General features: G+C 39.5%; 1 protein-coding gene across 1 annotated transcript; it reads left to right on the forward strand.

Moving 5' to 3' along the window:
* Positions 1-245: 245 nt before the first annotated feature.
* C2H7orf57 (chromosome 2 C7orf57 homolog) lies at positions 246-12,364 on the forward strand. The gene is made up of 7 exons (XM_018907279.3): positions 246-538; positions 1,160-1,339; positions 1,577-1,685; positions 1,817-1,979; positions 7,928-8,028; positions 9,118-9,254; positions 11,339-12,364. The coding sequence occupies exons 2-7, from the start codon at positions 1,174-1,176 to the stop codon at positions 11,407-11,409; spliced, it is 747 nt and encodes a 248-aa protein (XP_018762824.3). The 5' UTR covers positions 246-538; positions 1,160-1,173; the 3' UTR covers positions 11,410-12,364.
* The last annotated feature ends 1,468 nt before the right edge of the window (positions 12,365-13,832 follow it).

The following is a 13,832-nucleotide window of genomic DNA, read 5'->3' on the forward strand; positions in this document are numbered from 1 at the left end:
GCACAGCTCCCGCCGCTCCCCGAGCCGGGAGGTCCCCACTTCGCTCTGCGCCCCTGCTGCTGCTGGGGGCGAACAACGCGCCGAGCTTCAGCCCCGCCTAAGAAAGGAAACCGGGAGGGAGGTATCCTGCGCCGGGCTGTCCCGCTCCGCCCCTGACGGGCTCGGCTCCGCCCGCCTCTTCCCTTCGGGCTCCGTCCCGCCCCTTTCCCGGGGGTGCAGGTCACCCCTCGGGGAAGCGCCCTTGGGTCTCCGAGCTGCGGGCACGGTGGCAGCGGGGGCCCGAGCAGCGTCAGCGGGAGAGCGCCCGGGGAGGGACCCGCCCGGGAGGCGGCAGTGGGAGCCTCTGCGGCACCCACCAGAGGGCTGGTGCCTCTGCGTCCCCGACCCCTGGGAACGGCAGCGCTTCGCGTTGTTCTTGGGGTTGGGTTTGGGCAAAAGCATCGCGTGTGTGTGTGCCAGGAGCTCCTCAGCGAGCTGCTGCCTGGAACTGGTGTCCTTACAGCGACGAGCGGCATCAACTGCAGCTGGAGTCGCGCCGGTAAGTGCCTGTGCGTCTTTTATGGCACAGTATCTCGTACTGGATTTTTCTTATTTATCTGCCATTCATTTTCTCATTTTGAAGGATTTGTTTATATTTTCTTTTGCTCACTTGAAGTTGACAAAGTAAGTTATGGAAAAGTAGGGCGTTTGGTGTTGGTTTTTATTATTTTTTTTTTTTTTTTGCGGATCGGGTTTGGTTTTACAAATAAAGATCTGCCAATGGACAGCTACTGTCTTTGTTTTTAGTTAGTACACGTGAAGGAAAGTAAACCAAAGGCTGAAGTGTTTTCTGCTGTCTCGTGTGCCTCTCACTGCTTTTGATGTGTCCTTGGAAATAGTTTTCTGAATGAAGAAGCAAGATCCTTGATCCTCTGTATGAGAGCACTTTACGGGAAAACTTGAATGTTGTCTCAGAACTGAAACAAAAGTGTTTTGCATCTGATTCTATAGAAATTGCTTGTCCTATATCCCCCAGAATGAGCAAGCCTGGTCTTTTGTCTTCACGATGAAATGTAGCACCTCATTCATGTTCCAGGCGGGACCCATTTGTTAAGTTGCCTGAAAAAGAGATGCTATCAGTTAACTTTTACCATAAATATTTTCTTTTCCATTATTGCAGGACAGCAATACCCCATGCCACTGAAACAACCAGAGAAGAGCCCAATTCCCTCCCAGATTCTGGGTCTCAGTGACCTCTCAAGAGCTCCCCATGAAGTGCCACTGTCTGGTTACCACAGAAAGAGGATCAGAGAGACTGATTCAGCCTATGTGAGGCTGGCAAAGCAAGGAGGCCGACCTGGTGAGCATCTGTCTTGCTTCTTTGGTTTTCCTTTGTTTTCTTTGGCTTTGCCTGAGTACAGTGTAAAGTGGTCATAGATGCTACAGTCCAGATCCTCTGGTCTTTTGAAATAAATTCATGGAAAAAATGAGGAAATTAATTTCTTCCTGATAAAACAGCAATCTGAAATAAAAAAGCAGTGCTTTTGCAACTAGATAAGAAGTCAGAAAAGTGCTGGCTTTTGTCTTTTATCACCAGACCTACTGAAGCACTACACTCCTGTGGTGATGAAGTCCCCTCCAGCAGCATATGCTGCACCTGACTGGTTCACACACTGTGCCAATCCTGCAGGGACTGAGAAACCACGGTAAGATTGCTGAGGCCCAACACAACACATCTTGGTCTCTCTCTTCACCTGGTAACATTTCTGAATGCTTCTGTACTAAAGTGCAGGATTTGTAGATCTTGTACAAACAAGCATTAAATCTTTGCCTGCAGGAGCTGTGTTTCCTCTCTACCAGATTATATGGTTCACAGAGAGCTTATGGCTGATGACCATCACAGTAAGAGTTATGAGAGAAGAAGAGGGCCTTTTGAGTTTGATACAAAAAGTGTTTGGCAGCGGGAAGCTGAGGACAAAGAAAACGCAGAGAAAAACAAGGTAGGGTGGAGAGGTACGCTGTGATGATGCTTTGTAGAGCTTGTGAACATGTCTCTGTTGCAGTTAGAGAACAAGAAGAAAGCCATGTTTTCTTAAGTGCTGCAGGTGCAGTGTGAGAACCAGAGATGCAGTTTCCCATCACGTTATATGGTATATATATCTTCAGTATAAATAAAAAAGCAGTAGTTATTTTCTGTCTTCTTGTGCTTTATTTCCCCTGCAATTCATTCTGGGTGAAGAGACATCTTGTTTTAGTAAGAAAGAAGATGAAAACAGAAAACTATTCTAACAAAGGAGTTTAATTTAATTTGAAATGCAAGGGAGATCCATGAGATACTGTGCTATCTGTATTTGAAAGAAAGATGTAACCAAGACAAAGCAAGTATAGAACAAGCTATGCCCCAAACCAATCTTTCTGTACTGGCATGGTGTTTTGTCTTGGAAACCTCTCTACCATGCTCCTTGTTTCATCCTCCCTGCCTCTCCCCAGTTTAGATGCTAAAGCCTTATGTTTCTTAAATATCCTCTGGAAACTCAGCTGCTGCATCTACCATAGGCCTTTGTGGTATACCTGAAAACACCTGGACACTACTACAATACTTGAACAGTAGTACCTCCCTTCCTCAACAGAAGGGTAGATATTGGACATTTTAGGAGAAAAAGTCCTCAGTCTTTGCTGAGATGAATAACTAGTGCAAATTCAGAATGATGTCTTGTGTAAATGGGAGCGCCTCATTACTGAATAGGCTTGGTAATGTTCACTGAGTCTGTGGCAACAGGCAAACAAGCAGCATATGTTTAAACTGTAATTTGCCTGATGCTTGTAGGTGAAGCTTCTTTTTTTTTTTCCTATCATAGATTTAAGGCACTGAAAATAAAAACTTGACTTGCTGCTGTGCCTCTTAAAGGAATTGAACTAGGACGGAGAGGAAGTGCTGTTCCTCACTCCCTTACTTAAGAACCAATTATGTTCAGTGCTCTAAGAGTCAAACTTAACTTTGATAACAGTAATTCAAGCCCATGTGCTGACTTGTAAAGTGAAACTGAAGTTCATTTCAGTTTTGGTGGAGTTTGGTTAAGACCAGTTTCATTCACTCATGTGCTTTATTTAGGACTAAATACAAAGTGAATATATGTTATATATTCAGCTGACATTGTGAACATGCTGAGGCCCTCATATATAATTTGCACTATTCTCCTGGAAGCTGAAGTTAAGTTTTGCCTAAGGTTCTAAATCTACCAAGTCTTTTTTCTGTAAGATTAGGTGCCTCAGAAGATAGGTTCTGTGTTGGTACATTTAGCTCTACCTCCTCACCACCAATTCTCATTTGGCTGTGCTTCACAGTATCGTTGTTGAACACTGAAAAGTGTATCATGTATCTTGAAATGTCACACGATGCTTCTTTCACAGCTACTTCTTGAATATCCTCTTTTGGGAAGTTTCTATCCCATGCTCTTAGAGTACCTTCCCAAAGAGTCTTCCAAGTGAGACAATGGAGCTAACCCTACCAAAGAGTCTCAATTTTAGTTTTTTTCCATACATCCTGTATGTTGAAAAGTAAGAGTAATGTATTCCAAAACACCACAGGTAAATTTCTAAGGAATATTCAATTTATTTATTTGACTTCATGGTGACACTGCAGCAGCAAACTACCTCAAGTATTTCTGGTAGTATGAGACTGAATGTATTGAAAATATTTTTCAGTCCAGTGTGACTAAGCAGTTATTCAGAAGAGACATGTTAAATCCCAAAGGGTGCACTTAGGAACAAGTGCAAAACCATTCAACCCCCAAGGGTACCTCTTCTGCTGGGTTGGAAAACATTGTTCCCAAGTGGCCCTTTGCTTTGAAGGTTTAAGCCTTTATGCTGTTTTTTTCTGAAGTATTAAAATCTCTGCTGGTCCTTGTGGTTATTGCTGTGCAGAGGAGGACTGGAGGTCCAGGGGACCATTACATGGGAATTTTGCAAATCAGCAGAGTATTACTGCATGAAGGATTTAGCCTTTGTGCTCATGGCAAAGTAATGGACTTCTGGACTTCAGAGAGAAGCAGCCCATGGAAATCTCACAAGGCTTAGTAAGACCAAGTGCAAGGTCCTGCACTGTGCTGAGACAACCCCTGTTATCAGCACAGGCTTGGGGATGAACAGACTGAGAGCAGCCCTGCCCAGAAGGACTTGGGGGTGCTGGTGGGTGAGAGACTGGACATGACCCAGCCATGGGCACTCCCAGCCCAGAAAGCCAAATGTATCCTGAGCTGCATCCAAAGCAGCGTGGGCAGCAGGACCAGGGAGGGGATTCTGCCCCTCTGTTCTCCTCTGGTGAGACCACACCTGCAGTGCTGCATCCAGCCCTGGGCACGCCAGCATAGGGAGAATAGGGAACTGTGGGAGGAACCCAGAGGAAGGACAAAGATGATCAGAGGAATGGAGCACCTCTCCTATGAGGAAAGGCTAGGAGAATTGGGATTGTTCATCCAGGAGAAGAGAAGGCTTTGGAGTGACCTAGTTATGACCTTCTACTACCTGAAGGGACCCTGTGAGAAAGATAGAGAGAGGCTTTTCACAAGGGCATGTAGTGACAGGGCAAAGGGGAATGAATTTGAACTCAAAGAGTGTAGGCTTAGACTAGATGTTTGGAAAAAATTCTTTACTGTGGGAGTGGTGAGGCACTGGCACAAGTTGCCCAGTGAAATTGTGGATGCCCCATCCCTGGAAGTCTTGAAAGTCAGGCTGGATGGAGCTCTGAGCTACCTGGTCTAGTGAAAGGTGTCCCTGTGGCAGGGGAGGTGGAACTAGATGGTTTTTAAGGATCCTTTAGGCCAAACCATTCTGTGACTCAGTGATCCTTTTGCCTGTCCATCTTATGGCCCAGCTGGGTTGGGTTGAAAAAGCTGTGACTTTAAGAAGGAGGGAGGCCTGTATGGGTGAGAGGTCAGTTGGAGGTGTCATCAGAATTTGTACCAGCATTTGGCAATATCTCTGTGGCACTGGTAAGATTATTCCTTCATCTCAAAAGTCCTCTCTTTCAGGCACTTGTCTGAAATGTCTGTGTATATATGCATATGTACTTAGGTATGTATGTGCTGTTGCAAAATGCTTCCTCATCTGAGGAGGGGATTTTACCTCAGAGAGAGATTTGAAAGTTTGTCCTTGATCACACAGGAGCCAGGATTTCGTCTAAAGGCTTTACCTTACCATGCTGGCTGCAGATATACATTGCTCTTCATGTACTAGCCAGACACAGTGCATATTCTATGTCATGTTTCTTGAATCCAAGATTAATAAATGTGTATTTATAATAAACCTAGTAATTTTTACAGTATATTGTTGTCATCTCTTTACAGAGGGAGAAAACACTTTGAACCAAAACCATGTCCTGTGTAGTTTGTTTGTAAAAAAAAAAACAAACTCTGTGCAGTTTGTTTTATCTGGGAAAATTGGTGGCTGCTACTAATTAGAGACTTTTCAAAGGGAAAAAGCCCCTTCAGCTGTCATCATTGGAGTGTAGTGGCACAAGAGTCTGCTTTTAATGCTGAATTTGCCCAGCAAAGTAACAAATAGCACCTCAATGGATTGCAGGTGCCCTCCAAAGCCAAATTCTGATCTGTTCCATTGCTACTTTTGTCACTAATTAGTTTACTTGAACAGTGGGGAGTGTTTTGATCCCTGCAGTATAAGCTAGCCTCTCATTTAGTGCCAAGAAAGGCAACATTTAAAACAAAGCTCTTGCTTGCAGCCTTCAAGACTTTTCTCTTTGCCTTTCCTCTCTCTTTTTCTTGACTTTATTTTGGACAGTTTGAACCTTTTACTGTCTCTAGTCAAAATCTCTAGCTTCTGCTCTCCCTTTGTCCTTTAATTGACTCTTTAATTACTAGACCTCCTTTCCTTGTGCTTCTGTTTGATGCCAAGAGGGAAATCTCATCTCTCTCCATCTGCTATTTGTTTATCCTATCAAATTGAGTTGTGTTTCTGTGTTGCCCTGCGTGCCATCCTGCCTTCAGCATGTGACAAATGTCACCTGAGGTTGTTTTTGTCAGTTGAAACTGCAGGTAATTGTGTCCTGGATCTGAAACTTACATGTCAAATCTGAAGTGGTCCAGTCTAGTGATAGAGGGAAAGCAGTGCTAGCATTTCTGCAGAATGGAATGGCATTTCTGAAATGTAAAACACAAATAGGCTGCTTCAGCAAGCAGTGTGAACAAACTTGAAAAGCAGTTCTAAGCAGCTAATGTGGTTTTAACCTCCAGGCTGGACAAAGACCGTCCTTTTCATCTCACATAGCTGCCTCTGATATCACTGCATGCTCTTGCTGATCTCATCTCTTCTACTTTGACAAATGTCCCAGTCTGACTCCACTGAAGTCTGAAGGGGTTTCAGCACTGACTATACACGTGTTTGCATTGACATCCTGGCTCAGAATCAGTACAGCTATCTTTCCAGGCTTCACTTTCTTCGAGATAATAAGAAAAGTTACATTCTCTGAACATTCAGATCTGCTTTTTCTTTGTGGCTTCCTAATTAGTTCATTGATTAGATGTATTCAAAGCCATTATACTTTTGTTTGCTCTTTCCATACTCGCTGTGCACAAGCTCCTTGAGAAGTCCTTGGTGCGTTTACATTTTGGAATCTTCTCCTTATAGATTTTTGCATGGATGTTTTGTAGTGTCTGCAATCCAAGTGTGACTGCTTTTCACGCATCTAATTTTTGTACTTCATAATTTTTTGCTCTGTTAACTTTGTTGCAGTAGCTATGTCCACATAGGTGGAAAGTATTGTTATCCTTAATGTTCTTGTAAGTTTACAGAGCAATACATTTTACTTTTAGTTACCCTGTCCTGATTTTTTTCTAAATAATCTGCAAATAATATCTCTTATTTCATTCTCTCCTGTGTTGCATGTTTAAAAAAGAAAATGGTTAAATAATATGTAGGTTCTAACTAAAAGGATATATTAGTGAAACACAAAGACTTTGTTAATAAGCTTTGAAAATTCTGTGCTGTCTTCTGGACTTCCCCCTTGTCCACTTTGTCCAATGATGGAAGCTGTAAGTAGTTTTTAAAGATGTTTTGTTTTTTTTAAACTCAGAATTTCTTAGCAATTGTGAGTGAAAAATATCCGGGAGTTGTTGAGGATATTTAATTTCACACTTTTATTTGAGAGGGAGGTATGTTGACCCTTTAGTAGCTGTTGATTTTAAACAAAGTTAAAATAAAGAGCTTTGGTATGTGTTGCTCCTGTTTCTCCACTACTTATTGGTTTTCCCACTTTCAGTTCTGGAGTGTCTGTTGTTTTTCCCTGGCTTTGTAGGTGTCATGTTTCAATCTTTTAGTCAACACTGAGTTTCTTTGCCTGGAAAGATGATAAAAGTAACATTGGAAAGATGATAAAAGTAAAATAGATTTTTCTGTTGTAGGCTTCCCCCAATATATATGTATTTGTTTGAATATCAAACCTCTAACTAATATACCACAACAGTTTTCTTATTGTATAGGATGTTTTATGCTTTTTATTAAAAACCAAAACCCAAGCAAACTAAAAAAGAAGTAGCAATTAAACCATGAGTTAATTTCTGACTTAAGACTGGTCTGTTTTCATATTCTGCATACAGAGAAATGGACCAAGATGAGAGGTTGCCATGGATAAGTTTAAATTTGAAGCTTAATTTGAAGTGTACTGTGAGAGAAAGGCTTCTGAAGAGCACATTGTAGAGAGAGCAAACAGCTAATCTCATGTAGAATAACGAACTAATGGGCTGCTTTATCTTTGTTATTCCTCAATAATCCATTACTAGTACTTATGGAAATAATGTAGATAAGACATGGAAATTTGAACGCATTTAGGCCTTTAATATCACCCTCACTTTTGAAGGCTATGCTATCATATTATCTTCTTTTTTTTTTTTTTTTAATAACTCCTTTTTTTTGAGCCAAGATTTCTCTAACACAGGTAAAACTTCCACCTATAAGCCTTAAATATCCAAGCAGAACGCCATCTGTTTCTACAAACCAGGAATTTAGTGGAGAAAATAAGCTCTCCTTCCCACCTGTGTAAGTAGTACATTTCTGAAAATCGTTGAACACCTAAGCCCGCAACTATTCATGTGTACAAGTAAAATTGCTCCTTGTGAAAATGCAGGAGTTAGCAGATATGTGTATGGTACTTGTTGTTCTTTATTGCTGTTAAATTTGCTATCATATGTGATGCTAAAATAGTTTTAAAAGCGTCTAAAGCAACTAAAATAACAGTACTTACCTCATATTAGAAAATTATTTGATATAACTTTGTGTTAGGAAAACTGAGCATTGAGTGGTATATCTTCATGTGGCAGAACTTTTTTGGTATTCTAAATTGGGTTTTTTCTTAATACCAGTGAACAGGTGAAAATGATAATTTACATTGTTAGTTCTGTCAGTGTAGGTTGCAGAGAAACAAGTAGGACTGACACTTTAAGGAAAGACATAAACTGTAGCCTTTATAAGGTCATACAGAGCAAAAATACTCTGATGAACACCTGAAAGAGGAATTTTAATCAAATTTTTGTGTCATTTGTGATGTGATATAATCACATCATCAGCTGTGTGCACATCTGAATTGTTTTTGCATACTTTGCCTTAAAAAATTATTGCTCAGTCATCAGTAATTCTAGTATGTTTTAGAACTATGTTAATGCTGCCAGATAAGTGATTAAACTGTCAAATGAATTTAAGAAAAAATTTGTAACATAATTTCACTTTTGTGCACCACTGAATGAGTACTGTCAGCCTTTTTCATTTACACATTCTTTTGCACTTTTTGTCTGTAAGACCAGAAGTGTGTAAGCATTATACATGTGAAATTCCAATGAAACAGATGTCTCTTCTCATGTAAATTTTCACAGTACTACATCAGGCATAGTTCTGTACTTTTGTTTGTTTATTTTTGGTTTTTCTTCTTAGATGATTACACATAGAATATATGTTTTGTTATTTATAAATAAATTATAAGGCTATAAATGGTTATATTTTTAAATTAATGTTATAATTAGAAATAAATTATATTGTAAGGCCTTTTCTGTGCAAAATATTATTTTTTCCACCTAGTCCCCAATTTTGTTTACTTTTTGCTTTTGTTTTCCTTTAATATATTTGTATTTACAGGCCTGCTCAAAGAAAAAGTGAAGCAGTAAATTTTAGCAAATTAATAAGCAATGGTTATGGGACTGACTGGTTGCAGCAGTGTACTGGATGGGAAAAAAAGATTGAAGAAACATCAGAAAATAGTGAGCACTCTGAAGGTAGCGTTATTGAAAGCTGTTTCTTTTAAAATGAGCTGGACTCCTAAGGTAACAGCAGAGGGCAGCCTCAGTATTTCTGTGGCTCTCTGAGTATGGTGAAACACTGAATTATTGTGCTTAGTTTACAATACCCTATGACCAGCTAAAGAAAGGAGTGCTCCTGTTTGTAGTCAGTGAAGGCAGGCGCTTTCATCGACTTTTTTCATCTCTACAATTGCAGTATGCTCTGTTCCAATCCAGGGGCTTCTGTGTTCTGATCCAGGGGCTTCTCTGTGATGTGTTTCCATAAAATGCTGCAGACAGCCATCCTGCCTACATTTAAGCAAACTGTAAAATATTTGTTGCCTCGTTGTTATGAATATTCTTTTGCTCCTAGTATTTTTCCAAAAACTTTTGTCAGAAGTGTCATTGATACTCAAACAGATCACTGCTTGTAGAAATTTGTCAAAACAAATATATGCACATTGCTAAAGGCAGTGAAATTCAAGCACTTTAAGATAAAAAAGTTATCCAATGTCACGCTTTCAAACCTTACTTTATCATGCACAATAGTAATAGCTATGAAAGACTTCATTTGGAAACAAATATAAAGGCTAAAGGGTGGGAAAATTTCTCTTCTATCAAAGACCTTTTGCTTTGGTAACCATGCTGGCTCTATCAGCTTTCTATAGCAATGTTTGGAAATACTATTGGAACTCCCATTCCATGCACCAGAATTTTTTTTTTTAATTTGTGTCAGGGAATCCTTTTGTATACACTGGCATTGTCATTATTCCCTTGACCGTGATATATTAATGTATGAAGGTCCTAGAGGCCAGGTATTTTAATTTTTCTGACACTTCAGCTCTGTCTGAATTAATTTTTGTGTCTTCCATTAATGTATCTAGAGTAGTTTAATTTTTTTTTCATGTGCAAAACCTCTTCCTCCAGGTAAGTATCAGGAGAAAACAGAGAACTAGAAGTTGTGTGGTTTTGTTCAGAAGAAAAAATGTCATAAAACTGAGGGATGAAGCCAGATCTCAGTCTGGATCTGAAGGAGAAAGCATAACTTGAAAAGTGGCTTCTAAGGTTAACTTAAGTATCCAAACTCTGATCATGCAGAGGATTTTGCTTTGGGAGGTTCAGTGACCCAACAATTCAAACACGAAGACTAAAAGTGCTCCTCCTCAGCATGAAAGAAAACCTTGAATATTGTTCTTAGTTTTCAGATTCTATTCAACTTTCTTGTGTGCTGACATTTTTCTTTCCCATTACTCTGAGTAAAATTGATGGGGATTTCAGAATCATGATTTCTTTAATTTGGTGATAGTTTGATTTCTTCTGCTTCTAATGAGACATCTGAGCTATAAAGAAAACTTGAGGATTTTTCAGAGTAAGCATGAAATTGGTTTGGTTATACCACTTAGGCAAAAGAGAAGAAAAATATGGATACACATGTAAAGGCTTCTGAAAAGTCAGTGTGCTGCATAGGTTGACATATAGATACATCTAATTTTTGAGTTGCTTTTCTTTTTCAATTTTTTTGATAACATGATACCTGCTTTGCTTCTATTGCTTTTGTTTGCAGTCATAGCTATTCTAACTGAGACTGGTTCTGTAACATAGTGTAAAAGGAAATTACTTTTAATGTTCTTACACATCTGGATGAAACCCTATTGTTATCTTCCTTCAGTTTTGACCACGTCCTTTTCATTCTTCTAGGTGATTTCTGACAGTAGTGCTTTTACTTTTTTTTTCCACTTGTGTACTTTGTTTTTTTCTTTGTCCAAAGCAATTGGCAGCACAAGCACCTTGCAGCTCCCTTTTGAGATGGAGCTTTCTCGGTTCTTACTTGCACGAAATAAGACCTAGACACATCAGGAAGGAGAGACAACCCATTCCATATGTAAATCTATAATCCCTTTGTTTAGGGGTACAGATTTGTGAATTTCTTAGGTAGCTTGTTTATCTTGTTAATTCAAAATAATAAGTAGTGGAATTTATGTGTATTTTGACATGAGAAAGAAACCAAAAATTTTAGCTGACCTTTATATTATTATTGGTTGAAGTTATTATGTAAACTATAATATTTTTTCCTATTGCAGATTCAGAACGATCTGAATCACCACCTGCAAGCAATGAGTTAAAGCCACCGTTTCAGGGATGTAATAAGTAACTTGAAAGATTTTTGGGGAAACTAGAGCTTTGTATTGCCTATGTAGCCCACTATTTACATGTTGGCTAGATTATTTTTGTAACTTAACTGATCCCTGATTGAGTTTTTTGTGAGATGGATGAACTTCGTTGGGCTTGATTGCAGCAAATTTTAAAGAACGGAAAACAGCTGTCAGTGCTTCGTCCTAGACTTTTTCTTAGTATAATAAACAAAATAAAGCAAAGCTGAGGTTTTCTCCTGCTGCTTTGCTGTTCTCATACAGGGTCACCATATTGCTGCTGACTTGATTAGACACAGGCATGCTATCGATGTGTCCAAATCCACAAGTTTCTTCAGTTAAATACAGCTGTACTCATGAATTATGCCACAAAGAAATGTGAAGGGGAATTCTAGGGTATGGGATGAAATGTAGATAGAAAGAATTGAACTGGTATGGATACTTGCAGTAAAAAAGTCAAACCTTCACTGAAAAGACTGCTTCTTCATCCCAAAAGCTCATTTACTTTGAACAGTCAGTCAGATTTCTAGGACAGTCCTATTGCTGTGCCTGCTGCACAAGAACTAGTTGATCAGTCATAGTGTTCAGCCACATAATTAAAGACCTGGTGGCATTTCCTGGTATAATCTCCTTGCATAGAAGTTAAATCATTGGTTAGCAGTTCTATGGACTCAGCTATCTATGAGGTCAGCACTTTCAGCTGTTAGATAAAAAAATTATCTATCCTGAAGTCTTGACTGCAGCAAAAATATTATATGCTAGATCACTGCGTTTATTTGCACCAGCAGAATTTTGTACTTTGAAATAGCAATGTATAAATGTTGTACTTTAATATTTTGAAAAAGTTAAGATATACTGATATTTCAGCACTTGCTATTTTATCTACTTGGGTTAGGTTATATCCCTAAAAACTTATTAATAATTAAAGATTGATTAAAAAGTCCACTAGAAAGTGGGTGCAATTTCATTACCATGTTTTTTACTAATACCATGAAAAGTAAACTCCTAATTTTTAGAATTTCCTCTTCAGATTACATTCAGTACATATTACACCTTTGAATCCAAGTCCTGAAGGTTCTAAAATTTATTTATAAATATAGATTCCTTTGAACAGAATGTTTAGTGTATTTGGTTTAATACTGTTCCTTTAGAACCTTGACCTAAAAATTGATTCGAAATAGGTAAACCATTGCTAATTTGAACCCTCAAAATTTTCATCAAACTGTAGAAATTTTGCTGTTGATGTTGTTAAACCTAGCACCTGAGTCCATCTTTGCTATCCATTATTTTGAACAATTCAACTAAATTGCATTTAAAAAAATAAAAGGCTAAGACATAGGTGAATGCTTAAATGTACAGTTATTGGCTGCTCAGCAAATTTTTCTAAGTATAAAAAAAGCTTAGATCAAGCTGTAACTTCAGTGGTGTGTGAGATTATTTACCTTGTATCTGTTCACTTACAATTTGTGCTGTGAATTATGTCCAGATACATTGAAACCATTAATTTTGCTGTGAAAGCAGAGCTTTTGGAGAAATCCAGTTTTCTAGGCCGCCCTTATCAGGGGATGCCAGAGTTGGAGCTCCTAGCATTAAAACCTAACCAGTTGTGGTGAGTTGACCTTGGCTAGACACCAGGTGCCTGCCAAGTCTCTCTATCACTCCCCTTCCCAGCCAGACAGAGGAGAGAAAATAAGGTGGTACACAACTCGTAGGAGTGACTCCAGTAAAGGGCAACAGAGCTGGTGAAGGTTTGAGAAAGTAAATCCTATGAGGATCAGCTGAGGGAGCTGGGGTTGTTTAGCCTGCAGAAGAGGAGGCTCAGGGGTGACCTGACCACTTGCCTGAAAGGAGTTTGTAACCAGGTGGATGTAGGTTTCTCCCAGCCAACCACTGACAAAATGAGAGGAAACAGCCGGGGGAGATTGAGATTGGACATCAGGAAGAATTTCTTCACTGAAAGGAGGTTTAAGCATTGGAATGGGCTGTCCAGGGAAGAGGCAGAGTCACCATCCTTGGAAATGTTCAAGAAGCAACTGTACATGACAGTACTATGGCTTTGTTGACAAGGTGGTGTTCAGGTGAAGGTTGGACTTGATGATCATGATGGTCTTTTCCAATATAAATGATGGTCATTAATGTGTATTCAGCTTTCCTTAGTCAAGCCAAAGAGAGGTTTGATTTGCACTGTTGGTCAGCTGAATCTGAATGGATCACAGTTTGAATACTGTGAGTTAGAATATTAACAGCCTGAGATTCCTCTTCACAAGAGCAGGAATCTGTGCATTCAGAATAACAGAGAGCTGCTCCAGACATGTAACTTGCCTGTTCTCCAAGGGACATGAAGTCAAAGTGGTGTAACAAATCAGAAAGCTCCAGCTGAACACAAGGATGGAAGTGTGCTTCTTGAATACACCTTATCACAGTA

Source organism: Serinus canaria, chromosome 2, assembly GCF_022539315.1.
Source record: "Serinus canaria isolate serCan28SL12 chromosome 2, serCan2020, whole genome shotgun sequence".
NCBI lineage: Eukaryota > Metazoa > Chordata > Aves > Passeriformes > Fringillidae > Serinus > Serinus canaria.

What these genes read in the sequence shown, in the direction of transcription:
- C2H7orf57 (XM_018907279.3), top strand. Translation starts at nt 1,174, where the DNA reads ATGCCACTGAAACAACCAGAGAAGAGCCCAATTCCCTCCCAGATTCTG. An exon ending in AAGCTCTCCTTCCCACCTGT is followed by an intron (nt 8,029 to 9,117) that starts GTAAGTAGTACA and finishes TTGTATTTACAG; the next exon opens with GCCTGCTCAAAGAAAAAGTG. An exon ending in AAATAGTGAGCACTCTGAAG is followed by an intron (nt 9,255 to 11,338) that starts GTAGCGTTATTG and finishes TTCCTATTGCAG; the next exon opens with ATTCAGAACGATCTGAATCA.